Below are 27,152 nucleotides of genomic sequence, written 5' to 3' on the forward strand. Positions count from 1 at the left end.
GGCGCCTGGGTGGCTCAGTGGGTTAAGGCCTCTGCCTTCGGCTCAGGTCATGATCCCGGGGTCCTGGGATCGAGCCCCGCATCGGGCTCTCTGCTCAGCAGGGAGCCTGCTTCCTCCTCTCTCTCTCTCTGCCTGCCTCTCTGCCTACTTGGGGTCTCTGTCTGTCAAATAAATAAAATCTTTTAAAAAAAAATAAATAAAATAAAAAAAAAATAAAATTCACTACATCAAGTTAAAGACATTGTGTCAGTGAGCTATGGGGCTCGGTCAACTTCACCAGGGAAAACACAACAAGGGACCCAGCTGTGTGCCTCTCTGGGGTCAGGCATATGATAAGGGCAGGCATGCTGCCTTACATAGGGCCAGGGAATCCTTAGCCCTTCTTACCTAAAAGGAGGAATATTCTATAATCTTTTTTTTTTTTAATTTACTTATTTGACAAACAGAGATCACAAGTAGGCAGAGAGGCAGGCAGAAAGAGAGGAGGAAGCAGGCTCCCTGCTGAGCAGAGAGCCCGATGCGGGGCTCGATCCCAGGACCCTGGGATCATGACCTGAGCCGAAGGCAGAGGCTTTAACCCACTGAGCCACCCAGGCGCCCCTAAAAGGAAGAATATTCTATCAAGAATTCCAAGTCACAGGGAACCACCCTCTAGAATGCATGGTTATGACTCCTGTTTTATTTCTACATCCAGTAACACTATTTCTAATAAACCTAGACATCAGAAAATCTCTTTACTAATATGGGAATTACCTTACTTTATTTCATCCTGGGGCTGATGCACAGTAAATAGGAAGTTAAAAGACTGAGTTTTATTATTTAATAATTCTCACATATAAATGTCAAGTCCCCTGTACCCTACCCCCCCCCACCAAAAAAGTCAAGTCAGGAACACAGGCTATCTGGCGCTTTGCATCTGTAAGATACATCAAAGTTTACAAAGTCCCTTTACGTCACTATCTCTTAAGAGCCTTCTGAATGCAGGAGGCAGGAATTGCTATTCCATTTTACAGACAGCAAACTGACCCAAATGAGGGTTCCATCACCCACTCAAGTTCACTTCCCCAGTAAGTGCTAAAGCTAGGACTAAAAATCCTGATCTCATAATGCCTAGAATAATTTTTCTACCACTTTCAATGATTGGTAAAAGTGTATTCTATAGGGCTAAAAAATTCAATGGCTTAGAATTTTTATTTTAGTTTTCCTTAAATAAAAAGCAAACTGCTTATACAGAGCCTTTTTGAAATTAAAACAAATCCTATCTGAATTTACCATGATTTAATCACTATATTAATCACTTATTACATTAACACTACAAGAATAGCCAAGACAAGTCTAACTAAGAATGGAGACCACCCTTCAGCCTTATTATCTGAGAAAACAAATTGTAAAGCCTATAGAAAAGAAAACAATACAGTACTGATGCATAAACAGAAAAATCAACAAGTCCAGAAACAGATTCCAGTAACTACCGGAACAGAATGTATTATAAAGGCACAACAATAGAAAAGTGAATTATTCAGCAAATGGCACCAGGCACTGGGGGTCCATCTGGAATAAAGACAACATTGGATCTACACCTTGCAATTTATACAAAGTAAGTTCCAGATTAAATATTTGAAGATAGTGCTCGCTTCGGCAGCACATATACTAAATATCTGAAGATATACAAAGTAAAATTATACAAATATTAGGAAAACTGAATTTTTTTTAAAGCTCAGCTTGTGATGAGCTCTTTAGAACATCTAACAAACTGCTAGAACCCATAAAAGATGATAATCTAACCATTGAAAATAAGAAACTTCGTTTTGGCCATAAGTATTTGGAAAAGTCATTCTATTCAGTTAGTAGTACTATCTTAATGTTGTTTTACTATGCATTTCCCTGAGTAATGAAGCTGAGCACCTTTATATTTATTAGCCACCGGCTTTCTTTTTTATGAAACATTTTTGTCCGTTTTCTTATTGGATTCTTTTTGTTCTGTTCTCACGTACTTATGTGAGAACAGAACGCTTATTATGAACACACAAGAAAGTACGATGGGAAAAAGATGTGTCAAACTATGTCCTCCTACACTCCGAGTTCATTACTATTTGCATGCGCTTTCATTTTTAAGACAAAGGAAGGATCCCATGTACTCACTGTAACTGCCGCTGCTAGCTTCTCCTCTCTAATCTTATTCGGCAACAGCAGTGGTGGCGAGGATAAGGTTAAGGTGTTGCCCGCTTGCCCGCCGCCCTGGCCTGTCTGGTCAGTCACAGCCTGTCCCCTGTGAGGCAGGGTCACACAGCAGTAAGGAGAGCAGCTGCTGAGCTCAGGCTGGCAGAGCTGATGCCCAGCAACTCCACCAGCGCCTGAACACCCTCAGTCAAGCTTTCGGTGCCCCCTACACCTCACGAGCCTCATGTGCAAAATGAAGAAAATGGTAGCTCCTACTGCAGCCGGTAGCCTCTGCGACTGCCCCGACCTGGTATCCAAACCCTTCTGTAATCCTCAACCCTGAGCGCGCTGGAATTTTGTGACGTTTCTAGACAACGGACCAGGGGAGAAATGGAGACACTGAAGTCCCGAGAAGAGGTGGGTCATGGCTACAACCCCTCTTGCTTGCTTACTACTCTGAAGGAAGACCATTCCCAGACTGTGAGGGGCCCACACGCAGGGAACCAATGTCTCCAGCCAACGGTCAGCTGGACGTAAAGCCTGCTAACCAGTGGGTGGGGAAGCTTGCAAGCAGAACCACCCTACGGGACTCCTGTGAGGACACTGCGATCCTGGCTCCCACCTTGACTGCAGCCTGTGGGAGACCCCGAGCCAGAGGCGCCCAGCTAAGCCGTGCCCAGACTGCACACCCACAGCTCGGGCTGTGATACATGAACCAGAGGGGGACTGATAAACATGTATTGTTTTAAATTGCTAAATTTTGGAGTAATCTGTTATGCAGGATTAGGTGATCAATACACCACCCCTCAGAGAGCTGTGAGGATTTAAAGAAACAATACATGGAAAGCTTTGAAATATATGCTAGGCACAAGTGGTCAAAACATGCTGGTTCTTTTTCTGTTATGGAAATACTGAAGTCTAGCAAGGTAGAAGGAACAAACTCTTTTCATCATTAGCTCTCCAGTGATGTAGGAAAGCCTTCCCAAATCCAACAAGTTGAACAGAATGGCCATTGGGAATAACAACAAACTACAAAGATAGGTCAGCCTGCAGAAAATTCACCGCCGCTGCTTATGTTGTGCTGAGGAAATAATGACTGAAACAGTAGCAAAAGGTAGACATTAGGATCAATGAATTAATAATCATTAATAGAATCATTCTATAACTCAGAACAAAAAAGGTCAACGATATATAACCAAATCCCAACCCCTACAAATTTGATATCAAAATCACATATGAATTCCAAAGGGTTAAAATATTCTTAGACCAAGCTCTTCCTTATAATTATCTTTGGAAGTCTAATAAACCAACACCTCGAAGGGTAAAAATACAGCTTCTTACTTATGTGGCTTACTTACCCTCCAATATCTGGAGCACACAACCAAAAGTGACCTTTGTGTGAATGCACAAAAAGAAATGCTTTGGCAATTCTGACAATAAATCGGTTTGGACTCCTCCTCAAATATTGGCTCAGTATCCTGAAAAGAAAAAGATATGTAAAACGTTAGGAATGGTTTGGCTGTCAGTTAAAATTATCATACAATGATAAAAATAAATAAAATGGAAGAAAGATATCACTTGATATATTCACCATTTTAACCTCTCATGTAAGAAGGAAGGTAACAAAAATACTCTCCAAACACAACCAGGCACAATATCTTGACACAAAGTTACTCAAGATTAAAATGCTGATGATAATCAGTGTCAACACCGTGGCAATAACAGATGATAAAAGTGAGTCAATCCTAAATTCTGTATCTATATGTCCTTCTAGGTTAAAAAAAAAAAAACTAATCAATTCCTCCAGGTCCTCCTCCAATTTGAGTGTGTGAAAATTCAGTAGCTGTAGAGATTAGCATCGATACTGTCAAAATACTGATCCACTGTTCCTACTGACAGAGTTACAAGGAATTCAAACCCAAACAACAGAGAGAAAACTAAAATTGGCTTTATGTACTTTTTGTGTTGGTTTGCTTTGTTTTTTTTCCCTCAAGCAAACTATCTCTTAACTTTAATAGAGGCAACTGAGGAAAATGCCAGCTCTTCTGTGTTTCTCTACTTTATATCTTGTACAGTATATTTCTCTATTTCATATCCTCAAAAGAGCAGATGTCTGCCATCAAAAGCAAAAACATAATACACTTACAGAGACAACATACTAGGGGATGTTCTAATACTATGTCAATAAGGCTCTTGAAAAAGAATAGTTTTCTCCTGGCCCTTGAGGAAAAAAGGGGAGAGGCCTATCGTTGCTAAAATTGAAGACTCTGTAAGAACAGAGCATCCTTCTCACCTGCATGCCACTTATTTCAGAGGTAACGATCCAGACCTTCAAGATGCCCGTTGCTGAGAGTGCGACCACAGTGTCCTCTAAGTCGAGAGGGACCAAGAAACCAAGGTTATAAATATAATATACTTTTTTGCAAATAGTAACATGGCTTGTATTAATAATAATGCTTTTTAACTGGTGTAAGAGCATAATTCTATATTTCATGAAATAACAGAAGCCAGATTTTGAAACAAATTTGAAATTCAAGGAAAAGGTGTTTGCAGCTACTTCAATTTTTTTATTTCTAATCAACCAGCTTTTAATCATTTCAAATGTTCCTGATCACTATGATTACTCGATGATTTAACAAAGAATTTTTATTCTTCAACATTCACTTTTAAGTATTTGTCATGGATTAACACACTCACTTGACGTCTTAAAGACACTCATTTCCCCACTGTCCCACCCACTCTGCCTGACTTCTAGACATTCTATGGCACATTACACCCTGCATAGACTGTGATCAAGAGAAGACATGACCTAAAAACAGAATGCATAAGCTGTAGGTAAGAAAGCAATCACAGCATACATGAAACATACATGAAACTCTCACCTGGGCTCCAGAGGGAGCCCTGGATGAGGGCTGAGATTTGAAATGAGATTTGAAAATCTCTTCACTAACTACCCGATAAACTGTGGATAACTTAACTAACCTGTCTTAAGTTCAATAAGCAAATACAAATGAGTAACAACAGTACTGAGCTTAATGGGTTCTACGAGAATTAAGACATACCACAGGTAGAGCACTCAGTATATCAGTCAAGATGAGTTATTACTACTATAAAAAAGAACCATTTGCTGTCCTTAACTAAAAACTTCCCTGTATTACACAGTTCTCCAGACAGCGTAAGGCTCGGGGATGCAGTGATTACAAGTCATGAGCCTGGCCAGAGACACAACAACTGCTCACAAATTTGTCAATTTATATTAAAGTGGAATATCCCAATACAGCTAAAATTCTCAAATATCCAAAGACTAGAATACGGTAAATGCAGATTAATATTCTTGCAAGTTTATAAACTGGTAATATTTAGAAGTGCATGCACAGCACAAAAGTTTTCATCAGTGACAGCCTATCCTGTTCCAACCAGAGTAAGTACATGTATATCTCATATGGAAATCATGCAAAAATTCAAAATATGCAAACTGCTTGTCACAAATATAGTCCTTTCTTAAAGAAAACATGGCTTGTAACTAAGATTACAGGTGAACTAATAATGAGTTCCCTATTGCCTGGAAAATGAAGTTGAATCTCTTTTTCACTGCTATGCTCTTGAATAAAGCAGTAATTCTCTAACAGGCATTAAAAAGCCTCTACTTAAGAAGATCCCAGATTACAGAAGCCTGTTCAGTTTTATTTCACTGAACATCTCTCAAATATATGTGACCACAGAGCCCTCCTTTTTCACTAATACCTGTTAACAAATTTCAGAACCAATACCCTGCAGACAAGCCCTTGGCAAGTGCTGCAAACCCATCTACTCTGTTTCACAGCCACCGCTGGACCTCAGACCTGCACCACCCTCAACTGGGGTATTAAAATTCTCTCCCATCTAAACCATTCTCAACAACGCCACCAAAGTGATGCTTAAAACACAAGTCCCAGAGAGCCTGGGTAGCTCACTTGGTTGAGCATCTGCCTTTGACTCAGGTCCTAATCTCAGGGTCCTGGCATCGAGCTCCCAACATCAGGCTCCCTGCTCAGTGGGGAGCCTGCTTCTTCCTCTCCCTCTGCATCCCACCTCATGGTCACTTTCTCTCTCAAATAAATAAATAAAATCCTTAAAAAAATAAAATAAAACTTGAGTCTCTTCGAGCATTCTTACCAGAGGCTGTCCAACACCTACAGCAAGGACCAGAAAGCTATCGCTCATGGATCAATTGAGCACACTGGCTGTTTTTTGTAAATAACATTTTAATAGAACACACACAGGCTCATTCACTTATACACTATGTGCTTTTATGCTACACTGGCAGAATGGAGTAATTGAAACACATCACATGGACTGCAAATCCTAAAATACTTAGTATGTGGTCCTTCATGGAAGAAGTCTACCAATCCCTGATCTACAGGACGAAACCCATGTTCCCTAGCTAGCACACAAGGCCCTTCTTGATCTGCCCCCCATCGACTCTGTCAACCACAGATGCCCCCACTCCTTCCCTCAAACTTATGTTTTATGCTTATGAAATATATCATATATGATACAGAACTCTATAGTAAGTACCTATCATGTCAGGGCTCCCAAGTCCCTAAAGGGCATCACACACTGACCTTGTGTTCGGTGGGATCGGATAATACTCATGGAGCTAATCCAATCTGGAGAGATCTTTGATACTAAGGAATATAACACCTCAAGGCTGGTGGCATCCACAACGAGGATTTCAGGATAGTGGCCATGGCATAAAAGCCTTCCTTCCCTCTGATTTCCAACAGAAAACTGGTAGAACTAAAAGGGAAAAGAATTTTAAATGTTCTCCTTTACTTCTGAGACTCGATTCACAAGCACTCATCATGCTTATTATGGCACTCAATTTCCCCAGTACCAGACAGGTGTTATATGGCACTTATTATAGGTGTCTACGTATGTATACACAATCCCCCAAATTACATTGATATTTTAAAATAGCTCACAAAAATTACTCTTCCTAACATCTTCCCTTTTGAATAATTCTGGAGCAGAAGTCACAGTAATTCTTCATTTTTAACCTTCCTATAGCATCTAAAACAGAACTGTTGAATGAATTCATAAAACACCTCCATAAAATCAACTTCACAGATCAAAGCAAAAACAATCTTTTCACAAAGCAAAGCAAAAAATATGAATTTTAGAATTCATGAATTTAAAATATGAATTTTAGAATGGGAATAGGTGGGTATAGGCTTATAATTACTAGTTATGACCAAATAAAATTTAGAAGATGACTGCTGTTCAAACATGTTACAATGAGCAGGAAATTCTAAGTAATCTGAGTGTGTTATCTCAGACTATAGTATGAGACAACCATGTAAATCATCCTCATAATCCACATTTATACTTCGTGGAAGATAAACAGAGGAAGAGCGAATACAATCATGAGCTACATGTTACTCATCCCAAATATAATTCAAAAGGAAAAGACAGGCTTCTATCAACCAAAGAGCAGAGGAAGAATAACTAGCAAAACAAGACTAACAACTTCTCAAAGGACCTGTCTCCCACTAGCTTCAAAAAAAAAAAGGTGACTCTCCTAGTGGAATAATTCTCTTAGAAGATTATTAACAGGTGAAGACATCTAATAACCAGACTACTACTTCCCAAAGCACACAAATCACGTGACAGCACGCTAGACTGAGCACAAAGGGCAATCCTCTAACCATTCTACAATGGGGGAAATAACTAACGACCCTTGGTCCAGTCTGCTCCCACACTCATCAGTCCTGTTCTCGGGTTCAACATACGTGTGAAGAAATACAGTCTTCCCTCAACTATGGGGTACCCTGTATAACAAGAATCACAACTTCTTCAACATAAACACTGATCACAGAGCACATTAACTCGGTGCAAGGTGGCACCACTAAGACTCCAAGAGGGGGGTCTAACAGAACACAGATGACCACAGAGGGCAGCTCTAGATCTTAGAAGGTTGATCCCCAAAACAGGACACACAACCTGGAGGTCCCAGGGACTGCCAGACACTCTCACATGATTATGCGACAGTAGAGATCCCTGACTCATCTAAGGGGAGAGGGTCGAGGAGGAAAAGATGGATGCACAGAAGCAAATTCTGTCAATATCCACCTGACACCAGCCAGGAGAGACATGCGCACTGCAGTCAGGAGAAGAGCTCTCTCCTGGGGGCAGGGATATTTTATTCGCCTTGCCTGATAAATGACTCTCACCTTTTGCTTTAAAGATACACTATAAAAAAAGAATACAGTATAACTGTCATTGCATTAAAATAAAAAAAAAATAATAAAGCTGTACTCTCAAATAATCTTCTGACACCTAAATTCAGCTTCCTAGACACTGTTCATACTAGCAAACAAAGTATCCTGAATGGAGAAACAATTTTTCCAAATATTAAAAAGGGATCGCCCATGTGATAATTCAGTAAGTTGGCATCTCCTTGTGATTTCAGTAAGTGCCAGTGTGACCAAGGTTTACCATTTCTGCTTATACAAACAACTCGCTCTTGAACCTGAGAGAGTGAAGATGACACAGGAACCAGTGAGCCTGTCAAAGAGCTGCTTCTACTTAGAGATGGCTGCCAAGTTAAATGCAGGACCTAATACAGGATCTGAGAAAGAACACGCCCTAAAAATAAGCTGAATAAACAAAGAATTTTTCCTAAAATGTCAACCAAAAGCTTTTAAATCATGGAATTATACAACAGTTAAAATGTTTATTTCCAATGAATTCAAGACACAAAATAAATTTCTCTATATAAAGTCACTAACCGTATATCATTTATTATCCATTTTCTCTACAGACCTTGGTGACTCATCATATGATAAAAAATAAATAACATATGCCCCTTAAATAGAAAGCATACACTCTAACAACACTGAAAAAGCAATTTTTAAAAGGCCTTTCCAAGGGTAAGAAAGTTTAAAAAAAAAAAAAAGACTTTATTATACAACCCACCACCTCACCCTGAAACATTTTCTATCGCTTTTCTAATTTTTGTTGGCACAAGTTTTCTTTCCCTACAAATGACTGTATTTGTTTGAGGGAGGCAGTATGATGTAACTGAAAGAAGAGAAAGATAAACCTGATTTGGGATCCTGGCGCCAGGAATAACTCACTGTGAGACTGGGACAAGTCATTTAATCAGCTTCTTTCTATGTAAAATAGTATACTCCTATCTCATTTGTAAGGCTGTGGGGAAGACTAAATGAAACACCATAAAAGAAATGCCTACACAGTAAGTACTCAGCAAAAGTTCTCTTCTCTTCCCTCTCCTGCCCCATTCAGAACATAAATGATATTTTCAGTGGACATGAGATTTTCCCAATATTCAACAGAGTAAATGATGCATAAATTGAAGCACAAAAAAAACTTGATTATGAAAGAGAAAGAAGGGATAGCAGGAATAGAAATCAGAAACTATAAATTCCTATGTAAATTCTTGTATAAGGCAGACATAAAGTAATCATTTCTTCAACAGTTAGAAAGTCAAAAAAATGTACCCAAGGACCAACTGCACAAGTAATAAACAGGTATGACCTGTAAAGTGGGTCCATTTGTGTCACGCTTGAACGGAACCACAAAGGCTTTAGCAGGAGAGAATTCATTACTTAGGATCTAGGGGACAGATCAAACTAATAAAGGGGCTCTCACTTGGGTAATCAGTTACCATGGCAGTGGTAACTGGCTTCCTCCCGACCTTTCCTCGTGAATCTCCTCTACTAAATATGTCCCCACTATGCCATCTGATGAGGAATACTTGTATTACCCCAACTGTAGTCTTCTTGTCCTGTTACGCATCTCCACCCATTTTTCATATAAAAATTTAGGCTCAATGTTTAAAAAACATTTAACTGTATACCTGTAATAAGTTGTGCTGACTTGGGCGGTTACGGAAATAGATACTAACCTGTATGCCTGTATGTGTGCAGGCTAATTTTGTAAACTCAATACATCTGCCATCATTCACGTCCCAGAGACACATCTCTCTATAAAACAAAAACAGCTGACTTTAAATCTGATTTTTAGAAATACTGTCAAACTTTGTCACAGTGCTTTAATATTAATCTTTCACTAAAACTGATATATTTCAGGGAAAAGTAGCGTATAATCATTATTGCTGTTTGTGAAAAATTCTGGTCCTCACTCACCATCCCCACCTCCCCTCCAAGCCCCCCCATCCCCTCCTACATCCACATTCTTTCTGGGCACAGGGTAGGACTGCACTTCCTGGCTCCCTTTTGGTTGGTAAAACCTTGTGAGTAGTTCTAGCCACAACTGACCCAAGGGCCTCCAGAACTTTCCTTCTCCCTCCATTCCAGACAGTGTCTGCTTCTGTCAGTGGTTGCTCCCTTCACCCTCAACCTCCAAGTAAGGATAATAGTGAAACAGAGCCCCAAATGATATACCAGGGTCAAGTGACAAAAACAAGAAATAAAGTGTTAATTTAAACCACCAGGATTTTCCATTAGTTATCAGCACAGCTAGAAAATTTAGCACAACACAAAGCAAAAATTGAGGTCAACTTAATTCCAAACCTATCTGAATTAAATGTAATATTCCAATTTTAATCCAGTATTTATTACACACATCAAGTACATAACAAAAAAACCTTCTACCTCAAACTAAAGATAGGACATCCAAAAGGGTCTATATTTTTACCTGATGCTGCCCCTTCTTGTTATCATTACATAAGGTTCTTTATAAGTTCACAAATTGGGGATTAATGGGGGAGGGAATAACTTCTTAGATATTTCTCTTCTAGGTCCCCAACTCCCCCCAATAACATATTATGTACATAATTTTCTATGCACCAGAAAAGTTTAAAACTCTTCATTCTGAACCCTACAACTATTATCTAATGATTTCTCTCTTTCTAAAGGCAAGTTATATTCTAAGACTCAGGAATATATAATTACCTTATGTATGAACATTAGTATATGAACTTTGCATGGCTTCATCTTCCAAATTTATGCTAACCTATCCATCATTCAGTTGTCTGCCAACTCAGTAAAAAAGACCATGGGCATTAGTGATCAAGCTTTAACTAATAAAGTATACTGAGTTTCTCAAAAGCAAGGCAAAAACATAATCATAAATTATGATAAAAGTATTACAAAGATCATTAATAAAGGTAAAACTCACATTTATAAAACCATATTCCAAATATCTTTAAGTTCAAACAACTGAAGCATTTATTTCAAAGATAATTCAAAAGAAAAAAATTCTCTATTCACTAATACACTAGTACTATTTGCAATAAAGACTTATGAGGAAAAAAGTGAATAAGAAATACTTGCCCACTTTCAGATGCACTCACGATATACTGTTTGTCGCTAGAAGCACAAGCTTTAGACAAACAGGTGATTGAGGCTGTGTGACCAAACAACAGTGCTCGAGGATTAACCTAGAAATACACAATATGTTGATATAAGTACCAAATTTTTAAAAATTAAATTTTAGGACTCCTGTGAAATGTTCAATATAAATATACAGATACCGATTTGAGAAGAATTGCTCAAAACACCAAAAACTGAGAGTAAACAACAGTTTACAACAGTAAACAACTCACCTATTTAATGCTCATAATCATCCTACCAGGTAAGTTCTGAAGTCAGAATTGGAGCACCAAAAGATAACACTGTTTGCTCAACACATACAAGGAGTGACCAAGCTGGAGGTCAAACAAGGGCAGTCTTAACGCACTAAGCTACAGTGTACTAAAGAATCAGATTAAGAATGTGAATCAGTAATAAAATAATTGAACCCCACTCATTCTTTAAATAATATGCTCATTGACCTGAAAACATATTTAGAGTCTCTAGATTAACACACTCAAAACTCAAAAAAAAATAGAAGATGGTCACTCTCCCAAATGCTGGTAGCAACATTAACTACCAGGAATGAAGAATGACCTTCACAGAGCAATGATTTATTGACACAGTTTCTTACAGAAAAAATGGCTTAATACCCACTATTCTAAAATACTGGCAATCAGCCCCCAAATTTATCCACTTTGTTCCAAGTGACATGTTATTATTGCAGGTTACTTCAGGGCCTTAGGTTATTTCAGGATATTATTTTTCAATTAAGTATTTAATACATGCAAATAACATTTATAATATATGTATGTAAGACATAAAGAATACATTAAATAGCCACATACTCAATACCCAATTAAAAGAATAGAATATAACAAAGTCCCTTTGTACCCATCCTGGTGACCATTTTACAAACAATTTATCCTAATTTATTAGTAAAGCTAAACTGTTCAAAATTAAATATTCCACAGGAAGAGTACTGATACTGTTCTGGTATGTAACAACTGAAGAGATTTTCCAAATAAAATTCATTCTAGTCATCTTTCGTACAACTACAATTAAGAGAAAATTTCAAATCTTTTTATGCTTAGTTATATAATATGCCTTTTTTTCCTCAAAGACTAAATTTCTATTTTAATTACCTAAGAATCAACCATTGTTTTTAGTTAGAATGAGCCTAGAAAATTTCCCATGCAGCCAAATTTTTCTCATACATCCAACCCCACCTCCATATAGAGATTCAGCAGTCTTCCACTAAAAACTATGCTCTTGGTCAATTATTTAATTTCTCCCAAGAAAATCAACTTAACCAAAAGTTTTATTTCAAATGTACATGGCTTTGTTAAGAAATTCCACTTTCAGCCATACCAAGTACTAGAACTAGACTTTACTCCCACCATAATCTAGAAAAATAAAAAATGTTGAATCAAGTATAAACATCCCATGATCATCGTAATAGAGACAATAAAATTTCTGACAAAATTCAGTATCCTTTCATAATTAAAAACTCTTAACAAAATGAATGTAGAAGGAATATACCTCAACTTTATAAAGGCAATATATGCCAGCTCACAGCTAACAACATACTCAACAGTGAAAAGCTGAAAGCCTTTCTTCTAAGATCAGGAGTAAGACAAGAATATTCACTCTTGCTACTGCTACTCAACATAGTACTGGAAGTCTAAGTCAGAGCAATGAGGCAATAATTGCCTAATAAATATTGCCAAAATAAATAAAAGGCATCCAAATCAGAAAAAAAGAAGTAAAATTTTCTCTGTTTGCAGATGACATGATCCTATATATCTTAAGGACTCCACCAAAACACTGCTAGAACTAATCAACAAATTGAGTAAAGTTGCAGGATACAGAATAAACATACAAAAATCAGTTGCATTTCTATACACTAACAACAAAATACCTAAAAGAGAAATTCAGAAAGTGATCACATTTAAAATAAAATCAAAAAGAATAAAATGCAGTTGACCCTTGTACAAATAGAAATCTAGAAAAATCTAGAAAAAGACTACTGGAACCAAGAGTGAAGCAGAAAGCCTGCTTCCCTTTCTCTCTCTCTGTCAAATAAATAAAATCTTTAAAAAAAAAAAAACCTTCAAAATACCAAAAAACAATGGTATCTCTAAATACTGACAATGGGGGCGCCTGGGTGGCTCAGTGGGTTAAAGCCTCTGCCTTCGGCTCAGGTCATGATCCCAGGGTCCTGGGATCGAGCCCCACATCGAGCTCTCTGCTCGGCGGGGAGCCTGCTTCCCCCCCTCTCTCTCTCTGCCTGCCTCTCTGCCTACTTGTGATCTCTGCCAAATAAATAAATAAAAATTTTTAAGTAAATAAATAAATACTGACAATGAACATTTGTAAAATAAAACCAGAATATATGGCTTTGCCACCCATTTTCAGATGAAAGAAAAACAAAAACAAAAACAAAAAAACAACAACAATAACAAAAGAACTGTATAAATGAAACTGTTTTCTTTTCTTTTTTTTTTAAAGATTTTATTTATTTATCACGACCTAAGCTGAAAGCAGAAGCTTTAACCCACTGAGCCACCCAGATGCCCCTGAAACTATATTTTCAACTCTATCTTCATTAAGTACAAAGGCAACTAAAAATAGAAAAGTTTAATATTTTCATAAATCAACATGTTTCTTTAATGAAGAGAAATGTATTCCATTCATTATACAGAAGTTTTCTAGAATTTAAAGAAAGAAAAAGATGGCTTTAACAAATTGCACTGAATGAACACATATATTAAAGTCAAGAACCAAGCCAACTTTTATTTAGCTTTCTTTTACCCTGGATAAATAATCTAATTCCCTTAGTATCTTTCAAAAGATCTACTTCTCTCTTAGCCCACTCCTGCCCCCCAACACTTCTCACACCCCCCACTTTTTTCCCCCTTACTTGAATTTAAATAAATATAACACTCTAGTAAAATCTATGCAGCAAAATTCGTGAAAGAATTGTTTCTAAGCTCGCATAAGTGAGTCTTACTGCTTGTAATCATTCCAGTAAAACGTGTGTGGTTTTTTTTCTCTTCACGACTACACTGATGATTCATATTTAGTTCGCTATCAATCCTGACGGTGAATCACATTTCATGACACTTCTCAGCTACTTTTCAACATGTATACCTAGGCTTTACATGTCATTCAAGTGTGTGAATTTTTCCAGCTCTAGCTGTTCTATGCGGACGTGTATACCTAAGAGCAACAAACACGTATGCCCACACGAAAACTCATAAACAAATATGCACAGCAGCATTATTCTGTAAGGCCAAAATGCAACAACCCAAAGGCCCATTAACTGATAAATTTAGTATACTCGTGCAATGGAATATTATTTGGTCATTTTAAAAAAATGAAACATTGACACACGTTACGATACAGATGAACTTTGAAAATACTATAGTAAGTGAAAAAAGCCAGTCACAAAAACCCAAAAAAAAAAAAAAAAAAAAACCCACATATCATTACATGTATATGAAATACCCAGAACAGGTAAACCTACAGAGGAGTTCTATTTGGGATATGGGATATTTATCACATCAAATTAACATCCTTACATATATTGCACATTCTAAAAAGACATAGAAAACAGATTGGTGGTTGCCTTGGGAGGAAATGGGGGTATTGGGAATGATATCTAAAGATTGCAGGGTATGTTTCTGAGGTAATGAAAATGTTATAAAATTGACTCTGGTAATGTACACTTTACTTTTTTTTTTTTTTTTAAGATTTTATTTATTTATTTGAGAGGCAGAGATCACAAGTAGGCAGAGAGGCAGGCAGAGAGATAGGTGGAAGCAGGCTCCCTGCCGAGCAGAGAGCCAAATGTCGGGCTCCATCCCAGGACCCCGGGATCATGACCTGAGCCAAAGGCAGAGGCTTTAACCAACTGAGCCATCCAGGCGCCCCTACACTTTATTTTTTTAATTCAATTTATTTAAACTAAAGAAACAAAAAACAAAAATAATTCACCCATTTTTCCCACCCCCACTCTTACCTCTGGCAACTACCAATCTGTTCACTATGAGCTTCATTTTAAATATATATATATATATATATATATATTTTTTTTTTTTTTTTTCAGATTTCACATATAAGAGAGATCATACAGTATTTGTCTTTCTCTGTCTGACTTATATCACTTAGCATGATGCCCTCTGAGGTCTATCCACATCCCAAATGGTAGGATTTCATTCTCTTTTATGGTTGAATAGTATTTCTAGATGTGTGCGCGTGCAAGTGTGTGTGTGTATGACACAATTTCTTTAAATGAGTGAACTGTACAGTATGTGAATTTTATCTCAATAAGGCTGTAACAAAAACAAGAAATATTACTTAAAAGATCAACCTGCCTGCCCTATATTCCGTGCTGGCTACCACCCCATTTTCTCTGTTACCCTTTACAGAAAAATCCCTGGGGAAAATTGCCAGAGAGGGAAATTAAAAATATGGGGGGAAAGGAGAATAAATCCTGAGGTGTTATAACTAGAATTGGAGGTATTAGTCTATTTATTTATTATAACTAGAAGTGTGTGTGTGTGTGTGTGTCTATTCCCAACTTCTACTTCCCTAGTCTGTCCACTGTGAAGGCCTAGGAGCACAACACCCTGGGCACTCCACAGTAGGAAAGAATGGCCATATATACAACTAAATTTATGCTTTATAAAAAGTTTTGCTCTCTTCGAGACATTCGTCCTAGAAGGTATAAATGTCCAAAACTATTTTTTAATTCTTTTTTGGAAGCTTGCTTCAGTATTTGGATAAACACCTTTTGAAAAGTTTTAAATATAACATATTAAGCCACTTAGGGTAAATATAACAACTGAAAATAACCAAAAACCAGCAGAAGTCAATTCTGATGAATAATACAAATTATCAACCTGCATAAAAGCAATTTGAATCAAAACATATTTCACAGAAAATATATTACAAGGGCAAGTATTACTCTGGGACTATTGTTTTCTCTTAAGAAGCTCCTTGTGTCTAAAACATACAATAGGCATTTCAAATACTCACTTCTAATTCTATTGAAAGATCCCAGAGACATATTTGTCCGTCATGGCATCCAGTTACAATTGTGGTCCCGTCGTCTGTTAAAAGTACTGCTGAGATGCAATGTGTTGGTGCTTTGCGACCCCAAAGAACGATGGGTAGGACAAGGCTGTTTCCTGCCATTGTGTTTTCAAACCTGGAAAAAGAATAACGTCAAGTATTACAATAATTCCTTCTAAAACTTACATTTGCATTATGAATCCAAGTTGAGCGTCCTAAGTGCCAAAAATTCTCCTGAATATATATGATATTTATATGATACACCTATATGAAAATACATACAATTTCATTTTATATATATATAATCTAATTAAAATCTTAGTTAAGATTTTACAGTAAATCATGCAGCAAGTACTATGGTCATGCCTTTTTCACAGATAGAGACACTGAGTCTGAAAGAGTCAGAAGGTGAAAAGCAAAGTAATGGAGCCCAAATCAAAAGCCAGGAGGCCTGACTTCGAAACCTAAGATCTTATTCACTCTGCTATGCTGCCAGTGACATATAAGGTCTAGACATATGTTAGGTCTCCAAAACAGTAATAGATGCCAATGTCCAAGAAAAACTCAGTGCTGTTTCACAGTGTGCTAAACATTAAAAAGAGGATGTTCAGTGGAAAACTCAATCAACTCTATTTACTACAAACCTATTATGTCTCAAGATCATCAATGTCTTTTACTGTAAATTCTGAAACTTCAGGGAAAAGGATTTCTCTTTAAGTGTATATGGGAGTACAGGAGAGCACAAATACAAGGAATTACTCTTCATATGACAAAATCAAGATCTAGTTGGTAAAACAACCAGATTTAAGTGTTACAAACTGTATGGCTAAAAACTAAATACTAGTTCAGAGAAGTTAGAGAGAAATGAAGAATGGAATAATCAAATAGGGCTCCACAAAAGACTGCCAGATCCTATGAGACACTAGGGGGTCACCTATAGGGCTTGACAAACGGTCAATCAGCAATGGTCACTGTAGTGATTTTTTCTGCCCCAAATTTTTAAGTGACAACAAATGATGCATGTATAATCATATACCCTTTAGAATGCTAACACGGTCCCATGAAATTTTCAGAAATACTTAAAGGAATAACCATTTTCTGTGAAGAAAACTAGTTTGATAGCCATGATCTTATTGTTAGCTGCTTCCAACAAGACTTCTTTAAACTACTATCGCACTTAAAAAAGAAAAAAAGGGCGCCTGGGTGGCTCAGTCGTTAAGTGTCTGCCTTCAGCTCAGGTCATGATCCCGGGATCCTGCTAAGTGGGAAGCCTGCTTCTCCCTCTCCCACTCCTCTGCTGTGTTTCCTCTCTTGCTGCATCCCTCTCTGTCAAATAAATAAAATCTTTAAAAAATAAAAAAAATAATAAATAAATAAATAAATAAATAAATAAGGAAAAAAAAGAAAAACTAAAACTAAAGTCGCTTTAAAGAATAGTCACTGGGTGAGGTGCCCGAGCAGCTCGGACGGTTAAGCATCCCAGGCTTTTGTGTTTTTTTTAATATTTATTTATTTATTTATTTATTTACTTATTTTTATTGACATATAATGTATTATTAGCCCCAGGAGTACAGGTCTGTGACTTGTCAGGCTTACACACTTCACAGCACTCATCATAACACACACCCTCCCCAATATCCATAACCCCACCACCCTCTCCCTAGCCCCTCCGCCTGGCAACCCTCAGTTTGTTTTGTGAGATTAAGAGTCTGCTATGGTTTATCTTCTTCCCGATCCCATCTTGTTTCATTTTTTCCTTACCTACCCCCCAAACCCCCAACGTTGTCTCTCAAATTCCTCTTATCAGGGAGATCATATGACAATTGTCTTTCTCGGATTGATTTATTTTGCTAAGCATAATACCCTCTAGTTCCATCCAAGTCATGGCAAATGTAAAGATTTCATTTCTTTTGATGGCTGCACAGTATTCCATTGTGTGTGTATATGTGTATATATGTATATACACACACATACATACATACATACCACATCTTCTTTATCCATTCATCTGTTGATGGACATCTAGGTTCTTTCCATAGTTGGGCTATTGTGGACATTGCTGCTATAAATATTCGGGTGCACGTGCCCCTTCGGATCACTACATTTATATCTTTAGGGTAAATACACAGTAGTGCAATTGCTGGGTCATAGGGCAGTTCTATTTTCAACATTTTTTTTTAAAGATTTTATTTATTTATTTGACAGAGAGAGATCACAAGTAGGCAGAGAGTCAGGCAGAGAGAGAGAGGAGGAAGCAGGCTCCCTGCTGAGCAGAGAGCCCCATGTGGGACTCGATCCCAGGACCCTGAGATCATGACCTGAGCCGAAGGCAGCGGCTTAACCCACTGAGCCACCCAGGCGCCCTATTTTCAACATTTTGAGGAACCTCCATGCTGTTTTCCAGAGTTGCTGCACTAGCTTGCATTCCCACGAACAGCGTAAGAGGGTTCCCCTTTCTCCGCATCCTCGCCAGCACCTGTCATTTCCTGACTTGTTAATTTTAGCCATTCTGACTGGTGTGAGGTGGTATCTCATTGTGGTTTTGATTTGTATTTCCCTGATGCTGAGTGATGTGGAGCTCTTTTTCATAAAGCATCCACTCTTAATTTCAGCTCAGGTCATGATCTCAGGGTCCTGGGATTAAGCCCTGCATTGGGCTCAGCCATGGAACCTGCTTAAGATTCTCTCTCTCCCTCTCCCTCTGCCCTTTCCTTCCTCATGCACTTACACTCTCTCTCTACCACGCCATTTTCTGTTACCTTTTATAAGAAAAATCCCTGAAGAATACTGCCAGAGAGGAAGGTTAAAAATATTGGGGGGGGTGGGAGAGGAGAATAAATGCTGAGGTGTTCTACTAGAATTGGAGGTATTAGTGTGGGGAAAAAAAAAACTCACTGGAAAGAAAATGAGGCAAGTAAAAACTCTAAAAATCTGTATTATTTAAATCTTTTATTTTTTATTAGAATACATGACTTTCATCATTTTACATCCCCCAAAACTTCACTTTTTGCTACTAGTAAAAGGGATGTACTTAAGGAAAAAATTTCAAGTTCACTTCCTATTAATATAACCTTATATATATATATATCATGTCCACCATTTCATAGGCTACCACAATACAATTATTTCCATTTCTTTTTTTTTGCGTATTTCTATTTGATATCAGAAAATGAAACAGAGCACTGAACCAATTTTAATAAAACAGGTACAGCATGTTTCCTGGCTGAAAAACATATCCAACAATGACTTTCTCAAAAAGGGAATCTGGAAGAAGTTCATTTTTCCATGTTGAAAACATTCAGTATTAAATTATATCACCCAATATCACCCAAAGATTTATCTCAATTAAATAAGCTCACAGGGGCGCCTGGGTGGCTCAGTGGGTTAAGGCCTCCGCTTTCGGCTCAGGTCGTGATCCCAGGGTCTTGGGATCGAGCCCCGCATCGGGCTCTCTGTGAAACAGGGAGCCTGCTTCCCTTCCTCTCTCTCTGCCTGCCTCTCTGCCTACTTGTGACCTCTGTCAAATAAATAAAATCTTTAAAAAAAAAAAAAAAAAAAAAAGCTCACAGCACTGAAGACAATATGGTAGGATCTGGAAAGAACACCATTTCTCTATATTTGAGGAGTCATATTCAGTGCATATTGTTTTGCTTAAAGAAAATCCAATATAGGGATTCAGGACTAAGGAATATGTGTGCTATGGGGAGATGGGCCTGCTCTGATGCAAAAGGAAAGAGCATTCTGGTATTTGAGTGAATAGGCAACTCAAGGAAACCTAGAAGAATAATGCATTTCATAGCCCCTAAAACAAGTGAAAGTAATCATCCATAATATGACAAAGGCATAAAATATATCATTAGAAAACATATCAATCTCTAACTCAAACTTTCCAGAACTAAAATAATTATAAAGATTTAGGAAAAAAAACAAATATCCCACATCCCCCCAGTCAACAAGTCAACAAGAATCTGAGAGGAATTCTCATTAAGGGCAATGAAGGATTTTCATACAGAACTGGATTAGTTTCCTAAGGCTGACACGACCACAAACTGAAGAGCTTTAACAACAGAATGTACTGTCTCACAGTTCTTGAGGCTTCAAATCTGAAATCAGATGTAGGCAGGATTCACTGTGAAGGGAAGGATCCACTCCAGGCCCTTCTCCTTGCTTGTAGAAGGCCATCTCCATGCTCGTATGGCATTCTCCCTGTGGGCACATCTGTCTCTGCACATCTGTCTCCAAATTTCCCCCCCCCTTTAATAAGGACATCAGTTATACTGGATTAGGACCCATCTTGATAACCTCATTTTAGCTTGATGACCTCCATTAAAATCCTACTTATGTCCAAATGTGGTCACATTCTGAAGTACTGGAAGTTAGAATTTCGACAAAGGAATTTTAGGGGAGCATAACTCAACCCACAACAGGAATATATCCTTTTAAAGAATATAACCTGGGGCGTCTGGGTGGTCAGTCAGCTAAGCATCTGCCTTTGGCTCAGGTCATGATCCTGGGACCCTGAGATGGAGCCCCACGTCAGGCTCCCTGCTCGGCAGGGAGTTTGTTTCTCCCTCTCCCTCTGCCTGCCTCCAGGCCCACGTGCGTGTGTGCGTGTTCTCTCTCTCTCTCAAATAATAAAATCTTTGAAAACAAAAAAGAAGAACATAACCTAAAACTAATTAATTATCCAAAAAGCAATTACCCCTCAGGAAATAAAAAATAAGAATTTCACTATGTCTTTCCCAGGAGATACTACATCAGCTAGTTAATTGAGTATCTGAGGAAAAAGTAAATTCTAACAAAGGTAAGGAGTTACTATCTTCTGTCTTACATTGGGGACAGGGGCAGCAGGAACCAGATTCCAAAATTCACTGCTATATTCCAGTGGAAATTAGACAGTAAAAACTAACCTGTCCTAACCCATATATGTGTGTGTGTGTGTGTGTGTGTGTGTGTGTGTAAAACATACCCTTGTCAAAGGTCCTTAAATTATGCCCAGTGTTATTTCTCGGCTGGTATACTAAAAGATCTAAATAGAGGTGCCTGGGTGGTTCAGTGGGTTAAGCCTCTGCCTTTGGCTGAGATCATGAACTCAGGGTCCTGGGATCAAGCCCCCCATCAGGCTCTCTAATCAGCTCTCTGCTCCCCCCTCTCTCTCTGCCTGCCTCTGCCTACTTGTGATCCTTCTGTCAAATAAATAAATAAAATCTTGGGGCGCCTGGGTGGCTCAGTGGGTTAAAGCCTCTGCCTTCAGCTCAGGTCATAATCACAGGGTCCTGGGATCGAGCCCCACATCAGGGAGGGGGTCTCTGCTCAGCAGAGAGCCTGCTTCCTCCTCTCTCTCTCTCTCTCTGCCTGCCTCTCTGCCTGCTTGTGATCTCTATCTGTCAAACAAATAAATAAATTCTTTAAAAATAAATAAATAAAATCTTAAAAAAAAAAAAAAGATCTAAACATAAAGTACCTGTTTTGGGGGGTTTGGTTTTTTTTGTTTTGTTTTAGATTTGACAGAGAGAGCAAGAGAGCCCAAGCACTGGGAGTGTCAGTGGGAGAAGAAGGCTCCCCACTGAGCAGGGACCCTGATGCAGGGCTCCATCCCAGGACCCTGAGATCATGACCTGAGCCGAAGGCAGACGCTTAACTGACTGAACCACCCAGATGCCCCTAGAAAGTACCTGTTAAGTGAAATATTTAGAAGGTAAATAATCATAAAGGATACCTGAAATGAAACATGAAACTGTAGTGGGACTCAGAATCAGTAGCTGCTATGGAAGTCTTACTACTGGGATTAGGGTGGTTCCAATCAAATGCAGAATAAACAGAAACAACTTCTAAGTAAATAATAATCAAAAGGGCTTAGTGGTCAACCGGAAGATGGTATTGAGAAAAACCAGGTGCATACAGTTTCAGATCATGGCTGGGCCAGTGGGGCAGGGGCAGAGACAAAGTCCTACCTGTAAGACTCATGTGGAGAAGTGGATTTGTGCTCCTGGGTCTCGGATAGTAAAACCTCCTGGATACGAGGTTATTAAGTCAAAGTTGGGGGCAGAGTGTGGAGAAATGGGCTTGGGGGAAATGTTCAAAAGTTGGAGGCAGAAAAGACCCGTCAAGGACATTTTGACACTGGCTCTGCTCTCTCTTGCCAGACATGGAGACATCCTTAATGATGCTGGGCTAGTTCAAAAAATAAGAGCGCTCAGGCTTTACAGTACTTCCTTACCCTACGCTAGACTTTTTGTTATATAGGAAAAATAAGCTCTATTAGTTTAAGACCACAATTTTTAAGTTTTCTTTTTTTTTTTTAAGATTTTATTCATTTATTTGACAGACAAAGATCACAAGGAGGCAGAAAGGCAGGCAGAGAGAGAGGAGGAAGCAGGCTCCCCACCGAGCAGAGAGTCCGATGCGGGACTCGATCCCAGGACTCTGGGATCATCACCTGAGCCGAAGGCAGAGGCTTTAACCCAACGAGCCACCCAGGTGCCCCATTTTTAAGTTTTCTTATACATAAATATTATGATCTTTCTCACTGCACAGATATACTACACCCCCAAATATGTAAAAATAAAATCCATGGCAAACATATGTGGTAAGAAGAAAGACAAAGAACTACAACAAGGAAAAAGGTTAAGACCCTACAAGTAAGGGGGGGCTTTGTTGGAGGGGAGAAGAGGACAAGGAAACAAATACAAGCATCATCCTGCGGCCGAGCCCCTTCTCACGCCAGCAGAAGATAGCTAAAATTCATCATGAGCTGATCAACATGTGAAAGACAAACTTAAGATGGTTTAGGGAGGTCACTGTAAAATGGATGTATACTTCAATTTTATACAAGTCCAATATATAAAAGCTAGTCCTGCTGAATTTATAAGAGAATTCAAGAAATTTCCACATCCAAAGAACACATCAATATTTCCTGGGCGCCTGGGTGGCTCAGTGGGTTAAGCCGCTGCCTTCGGCTCAGGTCATGATCTCAGGGTCCTGGGATCGAGTCCCGCATCGGGCTCTCTGCTCAGTAGGGAGCCTGCTTCCTTCTCTCTCTCTCTCTGCCTGCCTCTCAGTGTACTTGTAATTTCTCTCTGTCAAATAAATAAATAAAATCTTTAAAAAAAAAAAAAAAAAAAAAAAATATTTCCTTTCAGCACTGAAGTGTGCTAGTTCTTACTCTCAAGATTCCTTTGGATATTCTAGGTCCTCTTAACTTCCACACAAATTGAAAGATCAGCTTGTAAATGTCTGCAGAAAAGCCTGATGAGTCATGATTATGCCTAGAGCTGCATCAAATTCATGTATCAATCTGGGGAGCACGGATTCTTCCAGTTTCAGTGAAATATTACTAGTGCAAAAGTGTATTCTAAAAGCAATCTTACTGGGGGCACCTGGGTGGCTCAGCTGGTTAAGCGTCTGCCTTCAGCTCAGGTCATGATCTCAGAGTTTTGGGATAGAGCCCCGAGTTGGGCTCCCTGCTCAGTGGGGAGTCATCTCCCCCCACCTCTGCCCCCACCCCCACTCCTGCTCTCTTGCTCTCTCTCTCACTCAAATAAATAAAATCTTTTAAAAAATAAATAATGGAATCTTACTTCTTAAAGGGATGTACGGTCAACGTAGCACGTGCAGCTTCTTGATAAGATTTCACCACTCTTATTTCTCAATATAAATGAAAATAACCTGGTCCAACACAGTTAACCAAACAAGAAAATCAAATAGAAATCAAATAATTTTGTAGCTCTCTCCTGGAAGGTTCTGAATTCTTCCTATCACTTTTTTGAGAGAGTAACACTTTTCTTCTAGAAAATAAAAAGTTTAATAGAGAACAAACTGACGGTTACTAGACATAGGGGATGGGTGGGAAGATGGGTAAAATAGCTGATGGGAATTAAGGAGTATACTTGTGATGACTACCAGGTAATGTATGGACATGATGAATCACTACACTGTACACTTAAAACTAATCACCCTGTATGTTAACTCACTGGTATTTAAATAAAAATTTTAAAAAATGAATTACATGGAAGAAAGAACAAAAAAAAATTTATTTTCTCCTTAAAGTATAAACATCTACTCACCAGCGACAAGGAAGAAACACTGTGAGGTATGTGTATTAAATACATATTTATATATAAATAAAATTAATGCCATATACACCAAAATGAACATGTACCTAATGTATGAACACTTTTAATTTTAACAAGCTTTTTTAAGGTACAGTAACATGTTCTCCATTGAAACAAATTATTCTTGGAACATAGATACTACTAACCTTTCTTAAGAGCTTACAATTCCCTTTAGCATACAGAATAAACACATTCTATTCATGAAAATTTGAGAGACTATGAGATTCTAACTTGAATTTCTGAATCAAAGAAAAGACATATTATTTTTAGTACTTATTTTGACTAGATACAGTACAATGAGTATTAATTCCTTAAAACCTAGAAATCTGGTTATGGTGTAATAATTAACAGGAATTTCTTGGAACATGTACTGAAGAAACTATCATTATAAAGAAATGATCTTGGGGCACCTGGGTGGCTCAGTTAATTGAGCACCTGATTCCTGGTGTTAGCTCAGGTCATGATCTCATAGGTCATGGGATCCAGCCCCGCAACAGGCTCCCACTCAGTGGGAAGTTTGCTTGAAGATTCTCCCTCTCTGCCCTTCTCCTCACTCCCATACACACAGTGCATGCTCCCTCTCTAATAAATAAATAAATCTTGGGGCACCTGGGTGGTTCCGTGGGCTAAAGCCTCTGCCTACGATTCAGGTTATGTTCCCAGGGTCCTGGGATCAAGCCCCGCATCGGGCTCTCTGCTCTGCGGGGAGACTGTTTCCCTTCCTCTCTCTCTGCCTGCCTCTCTGCCTACTTGTGATCTCTGTCTGTCAAGTAAATAACTAAAATCTTAATAAATAAATAAATAAATAAATAAATAAATCTTTATAAAAAATAAAGAAACATGATCTATAAGATGCTTTCTATAATTTAGTCACTGGTATTTATTTAATAACCTGGGCCATTTTAGAGATTCATTCATTACCTTACACTGAGACAGAGAGTCTTTCCTTCCATGGTACTTGTCACTTACAACCAAACCAATGGATGGCCTGTGAATTACCTAAAATTTCACATAATCCTCAATCACTGGCTATAGACATTTGGGTTTTTGTTTGTTTGGGTTTTTTTACCCCCCCAACCTTTGGGTTTTCAACATATTTTTTTTTTCTCTCATGCTTTTTGGTGTAATAAAGTCTTCTAGATCTATCTGACCCTATATACCACGTGAATATACAGCTTAGATAAAAGAACAGAGAAGAAATCAAAGGAACAGGATAAGGTATCTTTAGTTCATTATATGAGCACTGTATGTGTGAACACTCTTAATACAAGGAAATATATACAGGAAAAAAATTAGAATCTCAGTTCATCAAAAATACAAATGCTTCAAAACATTTTTTTTTAACATATAATGTATTTGTTTCAGGGGTACTGGTCTGTGAATCATCAATCTTACACGATTCACAGCACTTACCACAGCACATACCCTCCCCAATGTCCATAACCCAACCACCCTATCCCTCTCCTCCACCCCAGTAACCCTCAGTTTGTTTACTGAGATTAAGAGTCTCTTATGGTTTGTCTCCTTCCCCAGTCCCGTCTTGTTTCATTTTTCCCTCCCTTTCCCCCACTGCCCCCCCAACCATGCCTCTCAAATTCCCCGTATCAGAGAGATCATATAATTGTCTTTTTCTGATTTACTTATTTCGCTCAGCATAATGCCCTCTAGTTCCATCCACATCATTGCAAATGGCAAGATTTCATTTTCTGATGGCTGCATAGTATTCCATTGTATATATATACCACATCTTCTTTTTCCATTCATCTGCTGATGGATATCTAAGTTTCTTCCACACTTTGGGTATTGTGGACATTGCTGCTATAAACATTTGGGTGCATGTGTCCCTTTGGATCACTACATTTGTATCTTTTGGGTAAATACCCAGTAGTGCAATTGCTGGGTCTTAAGGTGTAATTTTAGAAAAGCCACCAAAGGCACTAATGAAATAACACGAAATAAAGGATACCCTGGCTTACGATACCACACTATCACAGTCAAATACCTCCAAAAAGAACTGACTGAGGCTTCCACCTGGTAACTGAGTCTAAGTGACTGATTAAAACAACAAATGGGCAAATTAGCCAGGACCTAACCCTATAATTGGGCAGGACACAGGAACTTAAGTTTGAATTTCTTCAAACTGAGTAACAGATAAGCCAAGACACTCTAAATGGGCACCACACGGAGAGTTAAGAGGAATTTAAATACAGAGTATGCAGTTTTCCAACCATCATCATTCAACTGCTCTATTAATTAGCTAATAATCCATTCCTTGTTTACAACACTATCACCTAGTGTATGAAGGGAGTTAAACATGTTCCAAAAAAGTTTTATATTAAATGGGAATGAAACAAGTCCTGGAATACGATTGAGATTTTTAAAAATTCCTATTTTCATGGAAAAGGCCCAAAGCAAAAGTGATTGAACAAATTATTAATATGATATGTCATATTAATGATATAACTTTAATAAAAACTCTGAA

At 38.3% G+C, this 27,152-nt stretch overlaps 1 protein-coding gene across 4 annotated transcripts in view; it reads right to left on the reverse strand.

Annotated features, from left to right (window-relative positions):
• Positions 1–27,152, reverse strand: part of WDR7 (WD repeat domain 7) — a 363,555-nt gene that overhangs the window by 321,154 nt on the left and 15,249 nt on the right. For all 4 annotated transcript variants that reach the window (XM_032310817.1, XM_032310818.1, XM_032310820.1 and 1 more), the window contains exons 2-7: positions 16,521–16,692; positions 11,460–11,566; positions 10,070–10,148; positions 6,765–6,939; positions 4,454–4,530; positions 3,519–3,638 (exon numbers count right to left, since the gene is read on the reverse strand). In XM_032310817.1, the coding sequence (XP_032166708.1) occupies positions 3,519–3,638; positions 4,454–4,530; positions 6,765–6,939; positions 10,070–10,148; positions 11,460–11,566; positions 16,521–16,679 (717 nt within the window). In that variant the 5' untranslated portion in view covers positions 16,680–16,692. The remainder of the gene's footprint in view (positions 1–3,518; positions 3,639–4,453; positions 4,531–6,764; positions 6,940–10,069; positions 10,149–11,459; positions 11,567–16,520; positions 16,693–27,152) is intronic.

This window comes from Mustela erminea, chromosome 13 (genome assembly GCF_009829155.1).
Source record: "Mustela erminea isolate mMusErm1 chromosome 13, mMusErm1.Pri, whole genome shotgun sequence".
Taxonomy (NCBI): Eukaryota; Metazoa; Chordata; class Mammalia; order Carnivora; family Mustelidae; genus Mustela; species Mustela erminea.